Source organism: Ciconia boyciana, chromosome 3 (genome assembly GCF_034638445.1).
Source record: "Ciconia boyciana chromosome 3, ASM3463844v1, whole genome shotgun sequence".
Lineage (NCBI taxonomy): Eukaryota > Metazoa > Chordata > Aves > Ciconiiformes > Ciconiidae > Ciconia > Ciconia boyciana.
This window is the reverse complement of record NC_132936.1, coordinates 23,638,095-23,664,158: the sequence shown is the minus strand read 5'-3', so window position 1 is coordinate 23,664,158 and position 26,064 is coordinate 23,638,095. Positions and strand designations below refer to the sequence as shown.

The window sequence follows — 26,064 nt, the reverse complement described above, 5'->3', positions numbered from 1 at the left end:
CACACAGTGTACACTGGTCTCAAGCCAACTCCAAAGCAAAAAGGTGATACCTAGCTTAGGCACCACCTCACAGTCGCACTTCCATGGCTTTGGAGAGAAGGTGGCTTGTGCAAGTAGCTTGGAGAACAGGTAGAGCAAGCCTTAGTCAGCCTGAGAAATGCAGTGCTGACACTTCTTCAGGGCTTGGTGTGTTTGCTCTGTGACTTGATGACTGTGCACAAGTGTAGGCACATGAAAATTCTGCATACTGATGGCCTTCTTAGGCTGGTGGAGAAAGCCCTAAACAAACCAAGGGGTGGAAGCATAAACAAAGCAAAATATTTACACTACTGAGGGGAGGGGGAAAAAAAAAATACTACCACAGGATATTGTGCATACTGAAAGCTTAGGTGAATTGACTGGGAGAGTGAAGAACGAGCTCAAGGAAGGGAAATCTATTGAAGGTGACCAAATACATACTAAACACTAAAACTGCGTCCAGCTTAGGAGGATCCTGAGCTGGAAAATGGTCAGAGTATTAATATTCAAAGATAAAGTAGTATCCCATGGGGAAATACACATTTTTATCCTGCTACACAGTACTTTCAATACTGGATTATGGTCCATGTGGGAGGCAGGATGCTGGGCTAGGTGGACATTTGATCTGACATGGGAAGACCCTTATTCTGATGTGATGAACGAGATCAGGAGCATGTGCCTTGCTGGAAGGCACTTGGGAATCCAGCAGGAATAAAATTTGACAGGAGCAGACTAGTTGATCTAGTGATCCTTTCTGACCTTAAATTCTGGAAATTGCTATACACCAGGAGTACTGACAGCAAGCAAAGCATCAGCTTGTGATGATTAAAAGCCTCATTTGAGCATTAGTGGGGTTAACTACTATAATGTTGATTGCAGAAATACTTTTCAGCATTAAACTGTGTGGTCAACAAATAAATAATTGCAAACATGTTCAAAGTCTCTGAGAACACTTTAGCAATGTTGGTACTAATACAGGAGGAGGAGAATATCCACTGAGAAGCCAAGTCAAGCAAACCAGCAGATTTCTTGAGATAGCTTTTTGAAAATAAAAGAAGAGTCAGGCTTGGTTTTGTGTTCCAGAAGAGCATTTGATCCCCATGAATGGACACCTGCTATGTATTGCATTTAATACAGAAGATGGGCCAATATATTTGGAGGAAATGAAACTCCTTGCTTAAGATAAAACTGGATTTTGCTTTTAATATCATTATGGAAAGGACATACAGATTAAAGAGCTCAAAGTACCAGAAATCTGCCAAAGTACGTCACCATTGTGCTTGAGAAAGACAGAATTTGAGAAGTAACAATAGACTTCAAAGGAAAGCCAACAAAGCCTTCTGAGACTTATGCCTAGGAAAAGTAAAAGGAAAACTTCTAGAGGAGGGAATAATGAAAACACTTCTTTTTCCAGACAAACTCTAAATCAGGTACTTAAGGGAAAAATCCCCACTTTTAAAGACTGAAGAGGCTCACTGATTTCTTGACAAATTAAGTAAGCAATACTTAGAAAGGCAGAGGTCCTTCAGATGCATGGTGAACGGCACCCTTCTCATTTTTGCAGATCATATATTGTTTCTTTGCCCAGATACTTTTTCAAACTTAAGGTTCACAGTCACTCTAGCCGCAGCTAAAAATTATACTACATCTAGTTAGATTTACAAAATAGTTCCAGGTTTCTGCAGACATTCTCTCTACACAGACTTTGGACTGGACTCATAGATGGAGAGATGTGCCGCAATGCTAAACATGGCAAAGGCTGACTTTGAGGGCAGTTTTATCTGGCAGGTGGCAATGCAACAGAGATATAAGACCTAAGACAGCCAGATCAGATAGCAAAAAAAACAACTCCAGCATGACAGCCCTAATCTGAAAGGAGAAAAAGAATTAGCTTGCACAGACTTCTCTCTGCCATAGCAGAAGTGCTGCTGGTAGAGTTTGCTGTTGGGCCTATAACTGTGAACTATTAGGTGACTCATGGGAGTCCGATTTCTTTTGTTTATTATTTCATGGAAACCCGGCCAAGGTGGAGAGATGTGGGGCAGGCCTGAGGCCATATTCCTACACAGAATCAATCTGTGGGTGGGATGCACCTCCCAGTTCTCCTGCAAGGGCAGAGATAGATGATGTGTGTCTGAGCTATACAGTGCTGCTGATCTACCTGTAACCAGCTCCTGGAATGGAATCTTGAACACTTGGACAGGTTCTGTACCCATACGAATCATGTGGGTACAGTTAGATGCCAATCAGTTGGGATCCTCAAAAACCAGCATATGAGAGCTACCAAGGGCTAGCCAGTAGAGAAATATCAAAGACTACAGTGATGAACTGCTTCACTTCTGCAATCAGGTGCCTTTGCCCAGAATCCTCTCTAAAATAAGCCTAAATTATTTTAAAAGCTAGAAGTACTGACTCTTGCTGCTATTTCGCCTTTCTCTACAGTGGTTAGAGGTCTGACCAAGCCCCATGGGAAACTTGCCGCTGCTCCTTTCTTTGTCTGACAAGATTAAAACCCTGAAATGTCAACTGAGTGCCCAAACCATCAAGACTATGAGAGGAGGGTTACTCTCCTTCAGACTAAAGCTGTATTACTTTTCACAGAAACAATAAAAAATGTTGCTGAAGGAGAGAAAGAAGAATCCTGGGTTCTGTTCCCTGACGAAAGGGAACTTTCTGTACTTCTTCCCATTGCCTTTGGTGGGGCAGGGCTCAGTTATACTGCCTGGAGATCCAAGCCATCATGGCTTGTGCTAGGACTGAAAAACACTTTTGCTGATCTCAAAGCAGACACGCATGCTAGAGTCATAGGTACTTTTGTGGCAAGACTTTACTATCAGAAATACCTGTAGCCTGTCAGCACAGATTTCACCAAGCAATGGGATTGTTTTTAGCAGCAACTATGTAACTGAGCGCTTAACAAAATATGAGGCTACTCCATGTGGTCATCGGAACTGAACAGAGGAAAAATAGAAAATTGAGTGTAATGCATGCTGTTTACATTACTAGAAGGTAACAGTTGCTGGCCAGTCTGAGACAGAAATAAAATAGGTTTCTATTTTAATACTCTTATTTCCATGGCCTGACACTTTCTGCATTGGATGCATAACATTTTTTACTATAATGTGAATTTCATATGCTCAGCTCGGGTGTTCAGGCAAAGGCTTTCTGGCTGCACTGATTTCTCTTTTACATTTATAATTCAGTGCAAGCAATTCAATATCTCTCACAATAATTTTTTTTTCCATTTAACAGGGCAGATAGGTAACAGTTAAGATGCCTGAATTTAAGGGACGGAAAAGACTGCCTGGTTATCTAATCTTATTCCTGCAAGAACAGGCCAAAGAATTTTACTCCTGTACCAAGCCAATAACTTCTGGCTGAATTAGGTCAAAGCATTGTTCTGCTCAAATCATCCATCTCACATCTATATGGTTTATCTGTTTTGGCCAATGACCTTGATGGAAAATCAGGTGTCGAACTGATCATCTTGGATACCTTGAAGAAATACACATGCTACTTTTCACTTTGGACTTCACTTTTTGGCCTTCTATGCTTTTATATCTGCTGACTTGGCAGCATTCTGTTTTCCCAAAATGATCCATACTCTTTCTGAAAAGACATACAGACTGGCAGCATAATCATGAAGGGTGCCTCAGGACTGTCCAGCTGCTTTTGGACTTCCTGACACAGAGGAGAAGTAAAGATTGTAGTATGGCTGACTAACCTATAGTTCAAACATGTCCTTTTCAAGTGCTACAGGATAAAGGCTTGTTAATGCATGCAGTTAAATTTGCATCATGTGCGACAGTCACAGTGCTATTCTTCCATTTGTTAGGCAGCAACCTAGGCTGAGCTGAGCAGAGTCAGGACCTGGAGTAAAAACTAAGACCTTCAAATCAGGATGTGAGGCAGAGAGGTGTTCGGTTTTATGGTTATGATTTGGGAGGTGTGAGAAGAAGCACAGACTCAGGGGTCCTGGTTTGTGGTTCTTGATCATTTTGAGATTTTGATATTTCACTTGTAAGTCTAAAGTTTGGTTGCTTCTGACTGGGGAGCAATACACATCAACAACATCTCAGAGCAGATATTGAGGCTTTTCAGCCACCGTACTCTGAAAAGTTGCCTGATTTTGGGGGTGCAATAGAAGTATTTATTTCCCCGTAAGGCTGCAAAATGTCTTGGCAGGGATACTGTCCAGGCATTGGGCTAACAATCTAATAGATCCTTGCAACTCTTGTTGCCCATCATAAAGGCCTTCTGGTCTTCTGTCACAGAGAAAGAGTGGTATAGACCTCATCCTGACCAACGAGAAGCATCACCAGTGAATTTTACCATATGAATGCACATGAACAGTCTTTGCTCTCCTTTTCCTATATCACAGTGTAAAACTTCTTGGGACACATGGCACTGACTAACTCCAAAGGTCACAAAGCAATACACTCAAATGACATTTACTTTACTGTTTCTGCATCTGCTGTGAAAACCAAACTCTTATTATCAGTTGTTATTAAACAAGAAATATGTCGTCTGTGTACTGCCCACTTCCATGGCTTTGGAGAGAACGAGGCTTGTGCTAGTAGCCCACAGCTAGAAACTTCCACCTAAGTTTCACAGAGCTTTTTGATAAGGCCAGAGTCTGACATCACTTTCAGTCCCATCCCTGTTGTCGTCAAGGGAAAATTCCCATCAACTTCATGAGCGTTTGGATTTCCTACACTGTACATAAAAATGTGTACGGTAACTTTTTTTGAACTGAGGCAATGTGGAGAGTTGCAGTAAAGGAGAGATGAAAGAAAGCTATAGGATAAGAGGAGAGCTCTCCCATGAAGAGATTTGTCTTTGACTGACAGAATCAGAACGTTTGTTGTTCACATGCCATTCCCATAGCAAAGGGTTGGCTTTTGGTTCTTAACCATCTAACACTTTAAAATATGGGTTGCAGAAATAATAGTTTATCTCCAGAGCTTAGGGCCTGTTCTTCCAATCTACTTACAAGAGAGGGAGAGAGGAAAGCAGAACTGCTTCCAAGGGAAAAAAAAAAAATGATTGCAGGTCTCTGACAGGTTGATAGTCTGAAATGATTCAGAAGTCCACACTCCTTCCAGCAGTTAGAGATCCATATGCAAAGCTTACTCTGCTCCTTAAATACTCCTGGAGAAATCAGTGTCCAGAAAAACAACAAACAGCTTGTGCTAATCTGTGAACGTGTACGTGTAAAATAACTTCAATACTATTAATTAATGCAAATCATGTTGTGACAGACAACATAACAGCATGGAAGCTGCTTGTCCAACTTATGTGGATTTGTACGGAAAGGTTGCAGTTTCTGGCGTGATTCCGAGTGAATTAAAAAAGGCTGTCAACCTGCCTGTTTTAGCCAGAGGCATAGCAATGGCAGCTCGTGAAACATCGCACCTGAATAGCATTTATGTGACACATCTTTCTTCTCCCTGACACACAGTGCAAAATCTGTAGAACTACTGGATTTTTTTTCAGCTTGTTTTGCATTAAATAAACTGACTTAACCAATCATGAATTCCTGCCATCCTCGCTGATGAGGTATAAGAAACTACCATTTGGAAAGTACCAAATGTGTAGTGCAGAACAAAGGACCTAGCCAACTCTTTTTTACATTAACATTCAATCACCCATATACAATACTGACCCCGTCTTGTAATTCTTTCAAAGCCAAAACTGCCGGTTAGCATCCAAGGAGCATTTTAGGATGAGGACACACAAAAGGCTACAGAATTGTCAACACTGTCTAAGGAAAACACAGCATGTATAGGCCCGATCCTGCAGAGAGTTACATGCAGATTTAAATGCTCTGGTCACGGGACTAGCCCCACTCCTAATGCCAACATCTACATACGTAAACTGAGTGTTTGCTTAATTAACTGCAGGAGGAAGGAAAAATCTCTATCCATTCACTGTATTGTCACGTGGTTACGAGTGCTGGCACAAGGAAGCAGGCAGAAATGTATGGCCCAGGCTAGAGAAGGAGCAGGGTCCCTTCCCGCTCAGTGACAGCTCAGTCATAGTTCAGGTTAAAGTGGTCATCAAATCCTGAACTGCTGTAAAGTAATTCTTCTTCAATGAAAGGAACTAATCACACCTGTTCTCTGACAAAACAACACTGAGACCAAAAATGAAGCAGAAAGAACAGATGATGACAATTCCATTGAAAAGTAAAACAGCAGATATAAAAATGTCATGTCCCAAGAAGCCTAATGAGATCAAACACAATGAAAATGAGCTCATTTTTAAATGGGTATTTCCAAGTATGTAAAGTGGTATAAAATGACTTCTCAGCTTCTGTTCATGGGAAAGAAACAGCCTCCTAACTGCAATGCTGCAGAATCTCAGTAGGGATAAACAGCAAAATCCCTGCAAAATCCATGCAGGATCTCAGGGAAAAAAAAAAAAGAGTTTAATTAGTTTAATTCTACTTCAAAAGAAATTGCAGGATTTCCTTTCATGTTTTATTATACCCTTCTCTAGCAGCCAGCTGCCCCTAATATCCTCTTGCAAGAGGATACTACAGGATGCCGAAACCCCCAGTAGGTAGGATCTGGATCCAGTCATCTAACCACATCACTGTCTCTACAGTAACCTAGGCCAGCCCTAAATACTATAATCCTGCTTTACTATAGTAAAGCCAGTTAATGGCTTTCATTGAATGTTCCTGCCAAATAATGGTGCTCTAATACTTATTGACATTTGAAATCTGTCCACCTATTTGGACGATTTGTTACACTGAAAAGCGATGCAAGCAAAGCATTCGTAGAAGAAAGGAAGCTATTAAGGATTTCAGTCTTTTGATATTGTCAAGGCGCAGTCCAGCAAACTCCAGCTTCTAAGAATGCCACCATTGACTTCAGTGCCACTACTGCCAGGAGCGAGTCCCTGCAGAGTGGGGGGGGAGCTGGGGCAGGCAAGGGACCAGTCCTCAGCTCTTTGACAGGTTCTCATCAGACAGTGCCATTAGCACTGGATGACCGGAGGATCCCATTGGCATGCACTGGATGTCCTAATTAAAGAGTGAATAAATGCTGTGTGATGGGCTCTGGGAAGAGGAGAATGCAGAACAGGCAGGATGGGCCAGACAGTTAAACCTGGGAGCAAATATTGCTTTGTCAATACTAGTGACAATTTAATTATTATTTTCCATAAACATTCCATTTAATTCCTTTTCGGGAGACAGATGGTTAAGTGTGTGAAAAACAGAGGAGCTGTTTAGCTTCTCAGATCATATAAAAGGTTTGTTTTATTATATTGCTATTCTATTTTTATTGCCCTACTTTTTTCTAGCTTTTTGTTCTAGTTTTCTATTGTTCAATTTAGTTGCTGTGGAAAAGCTTTACAGAATATTATTTCTACAGGGTGGGGTTTTTTTTCCTGATTGAGTGAAAAAAAGTTAGCTATAGGATTTAATACTATCATTTTCTGCTCTACATATAAGTTCGGGTTTGGGAGCCGGTTTTTTGTTGCTTTAAAGGACCAGACATAAAAGCATACCGGCTTCAGACAAACGAAATTCAGTAGGACTTTTCTTCAGGCATTGCCACCTTCCACCCTGCAAAACCATGCACGCGTGTGTACACCCAGGGCTTGCACCACTCGTGTGCTTTTAGTAGGATGGGGAAGCACACCATGAAGAATTTATAGCAGGAAGCAATTTGCTGCTGTTACACATCCCTAAACGTTAGTGTAAAGAGTCATTTAGATTTTTAATAGGTCAGAAAGATTAAAAAAAAAAACGCAGGCATCAGGTTTGGCTCCTCTGCGACATATGGAGAAGGGATATGGGGATATGCCCGGCCTCCCTGCTGCCCAGGGGAGGTGGATTAAGGGGGACTGAGGGAAGAGAAAAGCACGATTAAACCTGACGGTGCTCCAATCCTCCCCCCCCCCTCCCCCCGCCGGCTACCGTGGCTCCGTGTCGCGGTTTTTACCTCAGCTATCGGCAGATACCGGCATCAATCCGCCCCGGGGGCTCCACGGCGGCGGCCGGGAGGGGGGGCGGGCACGTCCCGGGGCCGAGGCACCGGCCCCGGCCCCGGGACGTGCCCGCCCCCCTCCCGGCCCGCCGCCGCGCTGCCTCTCTGGCTCTCCTCCCGGCAAGGCAGGCAGGCAGGAGCTTACCTTTCGGCGACGGCCGGCGAGCTCCGCGTCGCTCTGGGGAAGCTCCCTCCGCCCCGCCTCGCTGCCGGCAGCGCAGCGACCCCGCCGCCTTGCCCACCGCAGCGGGAGCCGGCGGGGGGAAGCCGGGAAGGAGAAGGGAGGGGTGGGGGGAGAGCAGCGAGGCGATGCCAGGCGACGCAAATGGCTGAAGCGCAGGGGCCGGGCTGGCGGAGGGGGCCGGGCGGCCGCTGTGTGGAGGGGGCGCGGGGCCGCACTCAGCCCCTTTGTTCCCTGACACACTCACACACACACGGAGGGGGGGGGCACAGACCTGTTGCTCGCCGCGGCTCCCGGCGACGGGCGGCCGCTGAGGCGGGAAACGGCGACCCCGCTCCGGGCCGGGTGTCCGCGCTCCCTCGTTCGAGCGGGGCGGGCCGGGCGGGGGAGGCGGCGGAACGGCCCCACCTGCCCGCGCTGAGCAGAAACTCCCTCCTGGCGGCGCCGGGCGGGGAAACGGCGGATCCGCACCTCCGGGCGGGGTGGGGGGAGCCGTCCCTGAGGTAACCTGTGTGAGGCAGGGCCGGTGGGGTTTGCTGCAGCTGCCCCTGGCCCCAGCGCGGCGGCCTGGTGGACACGGCGCCCTGACTGGAGCTCCCAGGCTGGAGCCCTGACTGACCACGGCCTGTCCTCCGCCTCGGCCGCGGCACCCTCCGGCACCGGCCGTGCTCGCCGCGGGAAGCGCCGGGGAGGGTATCCAGCCGGAGCCTCTGGGTTGTTTGGGTTTCTGCTGACGGAGGAACAATGAGGTGGGGGCCAGGTGGTTTCTGCTTGACTGCAGTTTGGATCTGGGTCCCATTTTGCCCTGCTCTTCAAAGCTGAGACTCTCATCAGGATTCCTAGAATTTGACCCGTTTCCCAGTTTCTTGAAAGAAAACCCTCGTGTTACATTGGTTGTACCCTGGGTCTGCTCCCGATGCAGTCGGTGGTACTTACCCAGCTCACATCCCACTGCGGGCTGCAACCTGACTTCTGCCGAGACAGCAGACACTGCCACTGCGCTATCCAAGCCTTTCTAAACCATTGCTGGTGCCTGGATATATCATATTGCCGTTGCAACATATAGTTTTCCTATGATACTGCTGTCTCAAAACACTATTCATCTGCAGCTTTTCTCTTTTCTTCTCTTTCCACTGACTCCAGGGTCCTGTCAGACTGGTTCTCCCGCAGCCACCCAGCAAATGGCTCCCAGCCCCGCAAGACACTCCTGGGCAGATTTGCAAAGCTACTCCATCTCCTCTCTCAAATTAACCTGACTATTCATTTCTTCCATGCTGGCAGTGTAACCATTGCAGCTGTATGTTCTTCCAGCTTCGTGGTGGTGATGGTTAAGGGTGGTTGGGTGTCTTCTCATTCATTTCGTCCCATTGCTCCTACTTTTTGACTTTGGTTTTGCTAAAACTCTTATGTGTTGAGTTAGCCCTTAATACACTAAAGTGCTTGCATGCAGTGCTGGGTAAGCGTAACCACTTGAAACCCTTGGCTCCACTCATGCTGTGCACTTAAGTAAGTGCAGCGCTTAACTGGAAGGCTGGTTTTCAAGCTGAGGTCATGTCTCATCTCTACTGAGAGAGGCCAGCATGCTTTTTGGTGCCATAAGATAAATAAGTAATAATCATACAATGTCACAGGGGTCTTAGAATAATTGGTAACTACATGTGGCTTTGGCATAATTGCGAATTTCCCGCTGTCCCCTGATGTGGGTGCATGACACAATTGGACTGTTAGTTTCTGTATGTGGTTTTATTCCTAGCTAGCTGGAAGAAGTTTCCATGTGATACAGCAGATCCATTAAAGCCTGCCAGAAATAGCTCTTCTCTCCTGACATCAGGAACTAATCTTCCTGCTATTTCGTGTTACTTTAAATATTATATATTTCAAGATAACACTGAAATTAGACAACTGATACCAGTCTATGAAATTATTTTCACTTTTAAAATCCCTGTTATTCTGTTCCTATGTGAAGGATCATCTCCCTTGAGGTGCCTGACTTCTGTTCACACTGATGAGACTTATGTGGCTGTGCCAGCAGTATCATATCCGAGATCATTTAAGATCGTTCTGACTCACGCTTTCTGACTATATGACGATTTTAAGCACCACTGGATTTGCTTAGCTTCTCTTCAGGTGTAACTGCCACATCGCATTCCAGTCTGTGCATACACAGAGGTTTCTGAGCTACGGTTTCTGGAGATGATTGAAAATCAGTGGTGGGTAGGAAGTAGCATATTGTGTGTTTATGGGCCATACTTGCCCTTGTGGTTGGAGCTAGCAAAAGACCTATACAAAATCCAAGCTCCTCGGAGCTCAGAGCCTGAGAAGTCAGGTAGCACTTGGCTGTTGCAGACTTTATCCTCTGCCCTCACTGGACATTGCCAGAAGCAGATCAGGTAAAATTACCTCAGTTCTGTTTTTTGAAAGTTTAGCTTTGGGCAGTGATTCCCTAATTCTGTGACCCTTAGTCTACTGTCCTCCCTCTAAGTTTCTTGCCGGTCCCCCATGCACCTTTGTCATCAAACCTTTAAGTGAAAAGAGATATAAAGGAGAGTTGCTGACCTCTTAGCACAACTTTTGCAAAATACTGCTGCTCTGTGGATCATAGGCTGGGAAAATTCCCATGGAGAATAAGGCCGCTCATCGACTAGCCTTTCGGTTTTCCGTAGAACTGGAGATGATACTAAAAACTGGGACACCCATTGTAGAAATCATCTCAGTTCTAGTTGTCTGATTTCCCTACTTAACTTGAGTTCCCTGAGGCTCCATTTATAATTAATGTACACAAGTAAGTGTGTCTGGAGGGCAAATTTTCTCACCTATCTTCGACATCTTATCTTAGGATGAGGTGAATCATCCTTTGGTATGCCTTGTTTCTCTCCATTAGCTGTGAAGTCAGACTGGTACAGCTGTAGACAATTAATTTTTAAACACCTAAATTACATGAGATGAATCCTTGTCCAGTCCTAAAGAAATCAAGTATCACACAGCTCATATGATACATCATTTGGTGCCTGTCATGCATTTCTGTAGCCCAGCCAACATGACAAATATTCAGGGGGACCGATAGCTTGCAAGTGCTGCTACTGGCCGTCAGGACTTGCTGAGACTACCATGTTCTGCAAGGGGCAATTAGCCTGGAGCAACAACGGTGAAGTGGTGAGCACAGTGAGGTGAGTAAAAGCAGGAAGGGAAGAGCTAGAGGTTTGCTCTGCTCTGCCCCAGAAACCTTAGCTAGTTCTTGTCCAGTCACATACAGCAGACTTCCTTCTGGACATACAGCCCATCCTCTCTGTCTCTCACATACCAGCAGCAGTGCTCAATAATAAAAAGGGGATACAGTATGCAACAGAAGAATTTTATCAGATGTTTCTCTGGTAAAAAAAATAATAAAATCCAGATGAAGAAATAGGAAGGTTTCTTCGTCTTATACACCTTTCTGTCTGTTTAATCCACATCATCCAAAACAAAAGATCCTCAATTTCTTCTTCCTAGGATATGTCAGACTGTGATGTCTCTAGTGCAGAAATGGGCAATAGAGCTGAATGCTGTTCTCATGATAGGGTCACCGAATGGCATCCTGATCCAGGGAGATGTACATCTGCTCAGAGCTTATCAGGGCCCTGCTCTTCCTGGGAGAGGTACTGCATTTCTTTTCTTTCTCCCACTGGCTGCAGTAGCAGCTGCTTTGCTGCGATTCCCAGCTCTGAGGCTGTTGTGCAGGACTGGGCTACCTTGGTAGACTGGAGCAAATGCGCTGTTCCTCAGTAAAATTAGCTGGCAGATCACATCAAAAATTAAACAGCCCAGTCTCAGGAGGTTTGATTCTTGGCCAGTGAAGCTACAGAATATCTCATTTAAGGAGGTTAGGAATCTTTTAACAAACTCGTTATTTCACCCAGATGAAGTACTCAATCCATACCCCATGGACCAAGAGGTTTTAAATCTTCCGAGATAACGGCCTCAGAGTGTAGCCCGCACAGGCGTACGCAGGCTAGCTTTTACAAGTAAGCAAGGTAGAATCCTGCAGGTAGTGTACCCATGGCAGCACAGAGCTGAGTCCAGCTAATTATTTACCCAGCTAATTAGGTGGGCTGTGCAGCCTTCACTCGCTGAGTCCATTACATTGTGGGCACATGTCCAGCACACTAGGTAGGACTGGTATGCCTACACAGTCTAGACTTGCTACCAGCATCTATGCAGATGCAAAGCTGTTGGCTATTCTTTTGTATTTTAGATTGGCACAAGGATGTCTTGGATAAATAAACATTGCAGCATCAAAATTCTGGAACTGGCATAGGTGAAACTCAGTACTATTCCTCCTGTGCACGCCGGAGTAAGTATCAGACATGTAGCAGCAGTAGCTGATGTTGGTGGTCCCTGCAGTACCCGGAGATCTGGTTCATGGCCAGAAGCCAAAAAGTAAAAACAAAACAAACAGAAAAGAAAATCTGACTCCTTTTGCTTATCCTGTGTTTGACAGCTGAACACTCCTGTGTGAAATGCTTCTTCGTATTATAACACAACAGCCTCGAGGATTGGTTTGATGCTATTGCTGGCACAGACAAACAGCTTATTGTATTTCTGCTGAGCAGGCGAAGATGCCTAAAATACATTTTATGTATTTGGAGTAAAAGCCCCATACATGCTGTAGGCATGTTACACAGGATGAGTTGTATACGACTGATGCTGACCCAAGCCGATCTGCCTTTGCGTGTTAGTTTTCACACATCCCTGTAATACACCCAAATAGTAGAACTTAAAGAAAAGGGCTGGTTGCATCCGAAGGGTTATCAGCTTGTAGCAGATAGAGAGGTATTAGTCATAAGGAAAAATAGATCATGAAGATTTCTTCAGTGTTGGCTCACATACTTTTATGCACCAGAGACAGATCAATATTGTTTTTAATGTAAGAAAAAAACCCCACATCAGGGGAGCACAACAAAAGAGAGTGTATTAGTGCAGATTTTATCACACAGAACAATTCTCTGAATAGGTAGAATGGCTTTTAATGAGGTTGAATGCATTTGATGAGGTTAGAAGATGGACAACATACAGCATTTACTTAGGTGAACAATCGAGAAAACGTGCACATCGTCTCCTAATTTGCTAAAAAGATAATAAAACCCAGAGGATTTGAAAAAGAATGAAAGCCTACCCTTGCTCTTTACAGTGCTCCGAGATTATCCAGTCAACGTTTCCTCCCAGTCATAATCAGCCATGGATTGTCCCACCACCTATGTCTTCAACATGTGCCTATGACTATGGCTCTTTGGTTTGTGAGCAAAATACCTCGTGATCAGCATATACCTCATTTCTCCCAAAATACTGCTGTATCAATGAAACACCATCATGTATAGGTATAGGCTATAACCAGCTTTGCTTGCCTGAACAGTCGGGTGTGTGCAGGGGAGGGCCTGGCACGTGGATCCCACCTGACACAGCCTCAGGACGTGTGTCAGCGACATTCGAAGTGCTCTTGAGTTGAGCGGTGTAAATGCAGCTTAAGTTAACTGATGGTGTCAGTTGCTCGCGATCGGGATTAAATGCATCACAGACTGCTCTGAGCAACATTGCAGAAAAGTTGTTGCACTTGCAAATCTTGGCTGAACTAGGGGTAATTCTCCTCATTACCCCTAGGAAATTTTACTTCACTGAAAGGGTTATCAAGCATTGGAACAGGCTGCCCAGGGAAGTGGTTGAGTCGCCATCCCTGGAGGTATTTAAAAGACGTTTGGATGAGGTGCTAAGGGACATGGGATAGTGGTGGTCTTGGTAGTGTTAGGTTTACGGTTGGACTCAATGATCTTAAAGGTCTTTTCCAACCTATACGATTCTGTGATTCTGTGATGAATGCATGCAGTCTGTGCTACCCGACCCTCCAGAAAAGAAATCTCTTTAGAACGGGAACATTAAAAAAGCATTTTGTGTAGTCTGACAGGCATGTTCTGCAACTTGAAATGCAGACAGAAAGAATGAACCAGAAAAGCCTACAGGAAACGACTTTCATAATTTGCTTTGGAAGGCATGAGTTAATATTTTTTTTGTACCAACATTCAAGGTGACCCTGATGCTCAAGGTGAAACCCATAGAATTTCTCTCCAATGTGGAATAACAGAAAGCAAAAATGAAAATTCTGTAACTCTGTAGCTAAGCTGTATCTGGTTTCTTGAATTTAAAACCTTTCTCATTATCTGCATTTGGGCATGTAAACATACAGATTTTAGTGGAAATTAGGTACTTCTGTGCTTGAGAAAACTCTGCCGGAGGCTCACCTGAATCTTTTGATGTCAAAATACTCCTTAAACTGGATTTCCAGTGAACTCTTACTATGATTTAATCTCTCCCAAGGTGTGTCATTTTAATCCTAGGTGTTCTGGCTCATCTTCCAGCTTGGGACACATGTTAATGATAACTGTGATTATCCCTGGAGTATAACGATACGCACAATAGGAGAACTTGCAGTTCTGCTGTCAAAGCCTGTTTTGCTGGAGGAAAAAAAATTCCCTTTGAACACCTTTGAAGGTCGTGCTGTAGAAGACTAACTGCCTTTATAGGACGGTTTATGGAGCTTGGCCAAAGCACTTGAAGTGCTTTTGGTCATAAGTTGACATTGTTGCATTTCAAATGGAGTCACACAGTAAATCTTCATTTGCCTAGGAAATTTGCAGATCCTTTCATCTGAAGCTGTTTCGTGTTGCTATTTTGATTCTTTGTCTTAGGAAGCGAACAGTGTTTCTGGCAGTTTGGTAGCTGGGCATGCCTTTAAGGAAAATGCTATGATCAAGTAAGCACAAGTACAAGGGAGCAGCAAATCAACTAATTCTGAAAATCTTGAGCTAGATTTCTCAGATCAAATAGCAGATAGATCTAGCAGCGTGCATGCTGCATTTGTGAGGAGAGTGGGATGTAGATTCAATGTATAGCCATCAAACCCCTAAACAGAAAGGGTGAAGGAAGTAAACCAGGATTTGAGCTGTGGCGTGGTGCAAGCAGCTGATGAACCATTGCAAACTAACACTAAGACTCCTCATACCAACCACTGGTATCTGCATGGTAGGTGTCAAGTCTATGCTAGTACATATTTCTGTCTCCTGACTGTAAGAGACCGGTCTCAAGTTCTAGACTGCTAGGCGTCCATCCCATATGAAGTAGGTTGTATGGATACGTTAGGCTGCATCAGTATCAAAAAGAGACAGAGAGCCTATTCTACAAGTGGCACTGCACAGTTTACATGCATGTAGTTAATCAGTCCCCAAAATATCCCAGATAAGTGGCCCTGTCGGTGCTGTCTGATGGGTGCAGCCCAGGCCAGGCTCAATCCCAGAGAGCCTACATGGCCAGAACTATGATCACAGATCAGTGCTTAAGTTGTCGCCCTGGTCCTGGCCAGTTCACTAGCACAGACTGTTTCAACAGCCACACGTACAGGATGCCTGCGAGGAGGAAGCAGTTTAAAGGGCTAATAATGGGCTTAGAAAGCAGCGATGACTTTAATTTGTGTGCTTTTACAGACTCATCATGTGGCTTCAAGTCAGGCAAACACTTTTCAACTCAGTTTCTTCCTCGCTACGAATGATATTAATCTGCCTTCTTAACAGGACTATTATTATGTGAAGTATTGTTACTATGAAGATATGTAAAGCAATCTAAAAATACTGTATCAACTCCATGGTATCATTCGTTGCAACACAGATTAACTCTTACAGAACCCTCCATTATAGTTGCACCTTTCAAAACACAGATTTTTCTCACCCCCAAATACATTTCACAAAAAATAATTTGTCTTTATGCAGTCAGAAAATTAAATAGGACAGAAGAGAGAGGAACAGTGAAGCTTAAGCACCAAAACACAGTTCAGGAAACCCTTCCCAATATTCAGTCCTCTCTCAAAGGGGCAGCATGCAATTTTTAGCCCTCAGCCTCCCACCCATAAATAATGAGTTGTAAATTCCCATTGGGACAGAAGCTGTCTTCAGGTGTGTGAATGTACAGTATCCTGCACTCAGGCGATTTGATTTTGATGTTTTTCAGAACCATATATTAAAGAGATGTGGTATAAAAACAGGAACAAAAAGGCAGGTTTTACTAGCAACCAAATGGCTCTCGATAACTCTTCTTGTTTATTTATAATAGTGCAGGTACACACATAAAGGTTATTGCCCAGTCTGATGAATACAAGTCTCTGAATTTAAACACAATCATGGGATTCTGTATATATCCTTTAGGGCAGATTAATTTGAATGAATTGCCAGTTAGCAACTGAAAATTAATTTCCTCTGTTAATACTTTTGCTCTGCAATACTAATTTTGAATATTAATGCTTCTCATTTTTATGCATCATGCATGCTGCCCAAGTGCTGATGCATACTCCACGTAGACAGCATAGTATAAATTCTACTGCTTAGACACCATTTGGGTCCATTGATACAGGGGTCAAACTTATTGTAAAAGACTGCAATGTTTTCAGAAATTGCATTTGCTGGTGTTTAAATTGTAGAAACTATAAAACTCAAAAATATACATCTTTGTTGTCCTAATCACATATCCTATTTTCCCTTTCATGAGTCCATTAATATATACATTATTCATTATCGCATGCCACAAATTCTAGCCTTCTAGTTAAAATGACAACCCGAGAAATGTACTTCTGAAGTTAATTTTTGTCACATTTTTTATTAAACATTTTTCTCACTTTATACTTTGAACATAAATACATGAGTTTTATGGGTCATGTTATAAAAAACACTACTATGTGTTAGAAAACATATGTAGAATATATCTTAGTGGTTACACTTGCTCCCCTCTTTTCCTAATATTTTCCATAACTTCTATTAAACTAGAAAAGCAGTATCAGAAACCAAAATCCAACCTACCTAGCAGCAGAGTCTCAACAGCTATAAAGACTATTTGCCAGCTGTAAGAGAAACTTTGGTTCCTGCCTGTTTTCATAGCAAGGTAATACCAGTTAGCTGTATATCAGAAAACAAACACTGCACCTTGTGCTCAGTTAGTTACTAAAAATCTAGTTCATGACAATGTGTATTTTAAAGACAGACATACAGCTTCTCTTTTGCTTTACAGCTTAGTAAGATAGATACGTATTTTCAAAATAGTATAAAGTAAATGAGGGACCCAGTTCTGTTCTTACTGAAGTCACTGGCAAAGCTCTGATGTACTTTCAGAAGAGCAGATTTGTACTTTGTTTCTACTGTTTTATTGATAAAACTGAAGAAAATGACATTTCAGCTGGAAGATAGGATGAATTTCACTTTAAAACTCTCATGCATTATTGCTAGCAGATCCTGTAACACCGCCACGCATGCATGTTGAATGTGTGGTGGACTCTGCTTACTGCTCCTAGTAATAAAGATCTGTACTGGGTTTGCATGGCAAGGTTTTGGTAGTGGGGGAGCTACAGGGGTGGCTTCTGTGAGAAGCTGCCAGAAGCTTCCCCCATGTCCAACAGAGCCAATGCCAGCCGGCTCCAAGACGGATCCGCCGCTGGCCAAGGCAGAGTCCATCAGCAATGGTGGTAGTGCCTCTGGGATAACGTATTTAAGAAGAGGGAAAAGTTGCTGTGCAACAGCAGCTGGAGAGAGAAGAGAGGATACGTGAGAGGAACAACTCTGCAGACACCAAGGTCAGTGAAGAAGGAGGGGGAGGAGGTGCTCCAGGCACCAGAGCAGAGATTCCTCTGCAGCCTGTGGTGAAGACCATGGTGAGGCAGGCTGTCCCCTGCAGCACATGGAGGTCCACGGTGGAGCAGATACCCACCTGCAGCCCGTGGAGGACCCCACACCAGAGCAGGTGGATGCCCAAAGGAAGGTGTGGACTCAGCAGAAGGACTCACATGGCAGAAGTTCATGGAGGACTGTCTCCCATGGGAGGAACCCCACGCTGGAGCAGGGGAAGAGTGTGAGGAGTCCTCCCCCAAGGAGGAATGAGTGGCAGAGACAGCATGTGATGAACTGACCACAACCCCCATTCCCCGTCCCCCTGCGCTGCTTGGGGGGAGGAGGTAGAGAAATCAGGAGTGAAGTTAAGCCCAGGAAGAAGGAAGGGGTGGGGGGAAGGTGTTTTAAGATTCCGTTTTATTTCTGCCCATGACAGTAATTGGCAAGTGATCTCCCTGTCCTAATCTCGACCCACGAGCCTTTTGTTGTTATTTTCTCTCCCCTGCCCAGTTGAGGAGGGGAGTGACAGAGCGGCTTGGTGGGCACCTGGCATCCAGCCAGGGTCAGCCCACCACATGAAGAGTGGACATGATCCTCCGGTCCCAAAGGCATGGACGTAGAAACCCACGCCCAAAGAGCACACAGAATAAAACCTGTGGTCTTTTTACTGCAGTGTAGCAAAGGGATACTAGATTATACATGCTTTATACACAGAAGAATCTTTTAACATATTTTTCAATATACATACATTAAACTGTACAATGTAGTACTTCCACGCAGTGGGCAAAGAGCAGGTCCCAGGGCCACAGCTATGGAAAAGTGTAGAAAATGCAACTAGCCAAGCAAGCCCAGGCAGGAGGCCAGGGAGAAGAGGAAAAGTTTGGGAAAACGTTGCCAGCTGCCTGGCTTAGAGGCACTTTTTTTTTTTTTTTTTTTTTTTTTGCACCAGGACTCATGCCAACACTAAGCCCATGCCAACACTGAAAACACCCAACTAAAGTTGTGAGATACACAGCAAAAGACACAGAATAAAAGCACAAAACAGACATGAAGACCCTAAGTCTACAATCCCATCTGTAACAAGTGTCCTTTGTGACTCAAGTCCATGCTATTATGGCTCAAGAATCCAGTTCTGATCAAGATGTAGGATGTGGGCAAAACCTCTGAAAAGAAATGGGGGTGGTATCTGATTTTTGAAAAGCCTATTTTGGTGCCACCTAGCAGGCAAAGACTGCCTGCATTGGCATTCCCTCTGTCCCACGTACTTGGTGTCAGGTGGCAGGGAAGACCTGACATTACTCTGGTGCTCTCAAACTTGGTAAGTCAGCCCACCCACTGATTTTCGGGTCACCTTGATAGAGGTTTGCTTTTTAGAGCAGACAAACTGAAAATTTAAGAGATACACAAATCTGCTGCAAAATAAAGAAAATAAATTTCAGCAACATTTAAATAAAACTACTGCTATTTTGAAAAAAAAAAAACCCTTTATCTTATATCGAACAAAATAATTCAGCCTCTAGTACTGTTTACCTTGAAGTCTCAAGTGCTAGGAAACACTGTAATTATGGTTGTTGTTGATTTAAACTAGGCAGATTGAAACAAAACATGGTGGAATCAAGGAGTTTGTATTAGAGATAGCAGAAATAATTTCAGGGCAAACCACCCCCTTACTAGGATAATAATGGTACCAAAGCAGCCAGGAGTTTTACTTGATTCTAGTCAATGCATACATCTGACAAACGTTTGGCTTTGGATATATTTAATTTGCATTTTACTCAACTGATGGACAGTATTAGAGTTCTTAACATATTCAACTGAAACTTAACTGTCCTAATTTCTCTGTATCTTTCAGTCTATTGATGAGGGAAAAGGATGTTCCCAGTGACTCCATTCAACACATTATCTGTATTAAACATATTCTGACTGAAGAATGTCTCTCATCACCATTTTTGGCAATGTCTTTCTGAGCTGAAGGCTTTGTCTTATATTTCTCATGTGCAGAGACTAGCGCATAAAGCAATTTCAGCACGAATCTCAAATTCAAAGTTTCCCTTGGAAATACATTGATTCATTAAGAAATTATGATTAGGTGTCTATTTAGAATTCAGCCCTCTAACACCACCAAAGTAACCGCTTGCCCGACTGAGTGAATGAAGCTGTGCACGGTATTTTCACAATATCCATTTACAAGACCATGCTTTGCTGAAACTCTGGGTAAAAAGAGGTGACCGCCACCCAGATATGACCATATCTCTGCTGTTGCTGTTGCACTGTGACATTATTTGATAGGTGTTTCCTGAGGACACAGCACAAATCAATAGATGTAGGGCCTACACCCACAGTAGTTACCTGCACTTCCTATAGATATTCCAATATTAGTATATTTCTCCCCAATTAATGATTTAATTAATAATTTCATTACTAATTTACTGGATGTGCATGCCTCCTTAAAAATGGCATAGTCCATGTCTAGCTTTGATACTGAGTTGCCAGGGGGAGAATGCATTAGCAGCACTACAATGCACAGCTATCCTGTATCTGTATTTTCCATTTGCCCTAAGCCATAGCATCCTTAGAACTTTCTCTGTATAATGAAGGCAAGTCACAAACACGTTGCACCTACCAAGAAAATTAACGCACTTTTTATACTGCAACATTTTTAATAATACTGAGCATTAGAAATAATAATACTAAAAAAAAAAAAATCTATGTTGAAATAAACAAATACCAATCAATTACTGTAACTGCTTTTGTCCAGACCAAACTCTGGCTTGTGGAATGATGTTACAAACTATTATAGTAATTACCAAATTAATATTAGCTTGCATTAGACTATTTGTTGTTTAAAAATATTTGCTAATTTGTTATTATCTACAGTCCATGCAATATGTCACTTTGGAAAAAGAAACACAGCTGATTTACATAAGCAAAAACCAGCATGAGGCATGGCATGTGTTCCTTGCCTTCCCTAAGTGCTATAGAACATAATTATGATATTTATAAATGTGAATATAAATAAGGTAGAGATTCTAAAACCATTTAAAAGTGTCTAACAGATCCTTTTTGTTCCAAGTATCAAGGACAGCATCAACAGCTAAATGTTTTCCAATACCCTAACACTGCAGAATGTTCTAAGTATGTGAAGACTGTCTTGCAACCCTTAATCCTGTGATCAAAGCCTACCGACATTGCTCCCAGGTGTATAAAGTCTATCCATTTGGGTCCTAAGCTGCCATTTGCTGTAAAAGGATATCAGACTTATTTTAATAGCAGAAAGTATCTTGATTTAGTTCAGTTAGATATTTAATAGTGGGATTTGCCAGACCATCACTGAAGACACTAGTTCATCTTGTCGCTGCTGCTTGGTCTTCTTGTTCACTCTTCTGTGTCCTTGGCCACCAGAAATGACTAACACTGAACTTGCTTTGATTTTCTTGGATCTCTGTCTTTTACTTTTAAATGAGATATTTTGATCCTTCAAAAGCTCATAAATGTTACTGTCCTCTGGCCTATGTTCTAGGGAACTTGATCCGTGAGACAAAGTAAGGGATCCAGAAGAGGACGACACGTCACTTTTTTGTGCAATGGATCCTACTGAACCCCCCAGCCAAATTGCCGTGTCATGGGTGTTACTAAGGGAAGAGCCTGGTCTTTCATTGTGCAGAACATTCTTTTGGTCATCGTCTTTAGGTTCTGAGCCAGGAGGCAGACTGTTCCTCAATTTGTTTCTGTTCTTCTTGTTCATAGATGTAGCCATTACAAGAAACTTGACTGGGCCATTGTGTGCATGATAGGATACCATTCCTCTTCCTGGAGCCAAAAGAAAAAGACAATTAAAGAACGTTATTTATTTTACCACAGTGTTCCACCATAATTTGTTCATGAAATTTGCTCAGAAAAGCATAACTCTTAAAACCCTATTAGATGCATCCAGTCTGTCTTTCACCTTGTGTGTACACAATTTACAGAAAAAATGTACAAAAAACCCCTCTATTGTACCACAAATGTTTTAGGACCGTACGAATAATTCAGCTGAAGCATGGCATTATGAATTTTAGTTGACTGACTTTTGTGCTCTGTTCTCACAACAGCATAAGTACAGAAATGCTGCTAACTTCTTGTTGGCATCGACACAAATGTAATACTGTGAGTTTTCTCCAGTAATCCACAAACAAAATATGTGGTTTTCAATTAATCCTCTTGTACCTCTGTACCTCTCCAGAATAGCATAAGAACATCTGTTTCATCATAACAAACCCCTCCACACTATACAGCAGGAACTAAACCTCATCATTCTGAATGGTTGTCTAGTTACCATGGCAGATTCAAAAGGAAATAACTGAACAATTATTATTTTTTCTTTTTCTTTTTTTTTTTTAAAGTATTTAAATAGTGGGATGTTGGTGGTACAAGGAAGGTTTACACTGTGCAAATCATTAGAATGTATGAAAAAACAAATTGCATATGGTCAAATTCAGAAGCTATAACAATATCGGTATAGGTGGCTTCTACAGCAAAAAAGAAGAAAAAAAAAAAGTAGCACTCTACAATATGGAAAAGAGCTGGGCTATCAAGGGAAAAACCCACAACACTGCAAATCACTCTGTCCATCCCTAACTCCCTAATGCATTCCAGGTTATGATAAAAAATATTCTGCTTTTACAGAAAGTGCAATGATGTAAAATGAATTATCACTATTGGAAGCACAACTGGAAAAAGTCACAATTTTTCAGTTCAAATTCCAAATATGGTATCAAAAACTATAAAAATAATCTCTCAATGTAACGTTGCTAGATCTGTGAAACCTGACAAATCTTGACGCAAAATAAATGCAAGAATATACAGATGACATAAACCACAATAATCAAAACAGAAAATGGAAGAATAAAATGAGACATTTTTTTGATTCTGCAACTATGCATTTTCTTGTACTGTGTTTATTTTCACCTAACACAGGTTCCATATTTTTTAAGAAGCATTTATCCTGTGTCATACTGGATTATTGCTGCGTATTTTGCTGAACACAGACGATTTCGTTTTCATTTTGCAAAGTTACATAAGCTTTTTTTTTTTCTGAAGGAAGTTGCAAACAGCTTGCCGCATAGAATCTGCCAGCTTCCCTCCACAGCACAGAAGCTCGAGCAGAATTCTGAACCCAAAACGTAGCATGGCAAAGCCTCTATTAAACACACTTTAAAAATCTTGCTTCTGCTAGTAGCTTAAACATTTGCAAAGTGATACAGCAGCATTCATGCGTCTGTATTTCAAATGGGGTAATATGAAAGTAACTCAATAAATACATCTCTCCAAAATGCAAAAATCTTGATCATTGTCAAAAAAATGAAATATATACTTTCATATATTCCAAGTCTCCTGTTTTAGGGAAAAAGGGCACAAAACCAATTTACTGAATAACCAGTCAGACAACATATTAATTTTCAGTACCTATGTCTCTAAACCTAATGCATCTATTTTCCCCACATCTGGAAGAAAGATTGTTTGCATTCTCTTCTCATCCCCATATATTTGACCGTACTCCAACAGGATTAATGCTTATCCTATTCTTATGTCCTAAAGAAAAATAGTTGTCCTAGCTCAAACTACTGAGACAAAACTAGACAAGTATCTGGTTATCCTGTAAAGCTCAGGAAGAACAACAAATACAATTTCATCACAAAGCTCTGGTATATATCTAAACAATACATATAATTTGGCAGATTCACTTAAACTAGTGACAGAAGAGAAATGAAATCTTCAGTATAAAACCATTGTAGTCGATCCGTTTGAGAAATTTCACTCACCAGTTACTTTGGGAATCCCCTGCAAGCGTGGCACTGGCAACGCTACTATTATACCCAGGTTTGTTCCAACCAGCAATAAACCATGGCACACCAGGAGGCTGGTCACAGAAACACGCTGCTGCCCTGTGAAGTTTAGGAAGCGCTCTGTTACTTAAGAGTGATGATCTTTGCCCAGATCAAAGTAACTTCAGGCAAACAATCAGCTGTACCGACTCATTCAGCAAAGCACTCATCGCAAAGGCAAATATTTTGCTGGATTGTGGTATTAAACTTTACACACATGACAATTTAAATACTATTAAACTTCTGAAACATTCTGTCCTAAATGTCTAACCACAGTATCTAAAAGTAGACATAGATTATCTTTACAAATATGCTTTTACAAAACAGGCTATATTTGTATATTCCCAATAAGAAAACTGAAAGGCGTTTCACTTCACAGTACTCAATAATATATTGCCATAGCACGCTGTACTCAAGACTCAAACCTCTTCATGATTACTTTTTTCCCCTAGTTTTTATTCTGTGAAACTACATCAGAAGTGCTGTGCCCCCCTGTTGGCGTTTGGGTCTCCCCGTATAAGAAAGGCATTGGCATATTGGAACAAGTCCAATGGAAGGCGACCAAGATGATCAGGAGACTGGAGCACACTGTGTACAAAGAGAGATCAGAAGTGCTGTCTGCACCTATCTGATGGGAGGGTGCGCAGGAGACAGAGTCAGACTATTCAGATGTGCACAGTGATGGGGTAAGACACAACGGATCAAATTTGGCACATGGGAAATCTGGACTGTAAGTAGGGAAAAGCTGCTTCATCATAAGGGTGGTCAAATACTGCAACAGGCTGCTCAGAGAGGTTGTGGAATCTCCATTCTATCCAAAGATATTAAAAATTTGTCTGGACAAGTCCTTGAACAACCAGGTCTAATCAGGCCTGCTTCAAGAAGGATGGACAAGAGGACCTCCAGCGTAATTTCCAATCAAAATTATTCTATTATTTTCTACAACATATTATTTATGGGATTGCTATTTTCCTAATGAAAACAGTCATTTTTGCTTGCAATGCTTACTAAATATGTTTGATTCGGTTTAGATGGATTTTCAAAATGGCCTTGCCACGTTTCAGAAATGGAAACTACTGCCTGCCCGAACTTCTGCCATGGCCCAAGTTTATGTGGAGGAGCATTTAAAGTCTGCTGGAATCCTCCAGGTTCAAAACGTACATGTTCTTTGATTTATTATTAACTTTACATGCAAGAGAGCAGTCATTCTCATCTTCATCACAGTTCTCAAGTTGTTCATCACTTCATCAGTAAGTAGGGAATTTGGATTCCATGTCCGACACAACTTGAACTCGCATGTTCCACACTTTGGAAAAGTACCTTAATTATGGTGTATCACAAATGAATGCATTTTCCATCTCGTCCCTTGAAGCTGAGCCAATTTACATCCAAGAACATGAATCACACACCCACGGGAAAAGCAGGGAAGGAGCAGCCTGACTGTAGCCCAAAGCGCTCAACTGGAAAGCAGGAGGCGGACCACAGTTCAAGTCTTTCCTCACAGAACTTTACCAAAACAAAGTATTAACCCAGCAATGGTGTGTTGTAAAGGCACACATAGGCTGCACCACCAGATCTGGAATCCCAGCTCTGCCTACCCAAAACCACCTTCTAAAATATCCTAAAGGCATGATGATTAGATCACCCTCGGCAGGTGTGACAAGCACGAGTAAGTTGAAGAAGCTCCATCTACTCATGCAGACCTTCAGAAACACCTATGCTGTCTTCCATTAACTGTAGGTGTTTATGCTGGTAGGACTGCATCATCACTCTTCAGGTAAATAAGCATGGATGGTCTATGCCTATTGATAAATTACAAGCCTTTTGAAGCTTCGAGTTTGCTTTTTTGATAGGGTTTTTTGTTTGGTTGGTTTGGTTTTGGTGGGTTTTTTTGGTGTGGGTTTTTATGTTTTGGTTTGGTTTTTTGAGGTATTAATGGGATTAATTTAGTTTCCAAAACAAAGCACACAAAGGCACTCCTTCGGCACAAAAGAAGTTCAAGCGGCGATGCCTGAACACCTCTGTGTATTGGAGTTTTCAAAAATCAGTATTTGAATTCTGTGATTTAGAGCTCGGGCTTGCTCAAGTTATGTATGACATGTGAGTCCTCTCCCACAACCGGTGCCACAGCAAGTGCAAGGTAACTGCAGGTTAGCTTAACCTCACTCCATTTCACTTAAAGCTTGTTTTACAAAGTACAAACATAAATACGTAAGTACAGTTTTTAGACTTTTAAAATTATCAAAAACTCCAATTGTACTTTTGCCTCTCAAACCCCTTGCAGAAGCAAGATGCTCACATTTTAAAACAATAGATCTTTAATGCTTTTT

At 42.4% G+C, this 26,064-nt stretch overlaps 1 protein-coding gene across 3 annotated transcripts in view; it reads right to left on the bottom strand.

Annotated features, from left to right (window-relative positions):
* Positions 1–16,869: 16,869 nt before the first annotated feature.
* ARHGEF10 (Rho guanine nucleotide exchange factor 10) overlaps positions 16,870–26,064 on the bottom strand; it is a 115,321-nt gene continuing 106,126 nt past the window's right edge. For all 3 annotated transcript variants that reach the window (XM_072855140.1, XM_072855142.1, XM_072855141.1), the window contains 2 exons: positions 23,672–23,794; positions 16,870–21,680 (listed from right to left, as the gene is read on the bottom strand). In XM_072855140.1, coding sequence (XP_072711241.1) covers positions 21,166–21,680; positions 23,672–23,794 — 638 coding nt within the window. In that variant the 3' untranslated portion in view covers positions 16,870–21,165. The remainder of the gene's footprint in view (positions 21,681–23,671; positions 23,795–26,064) is intronic.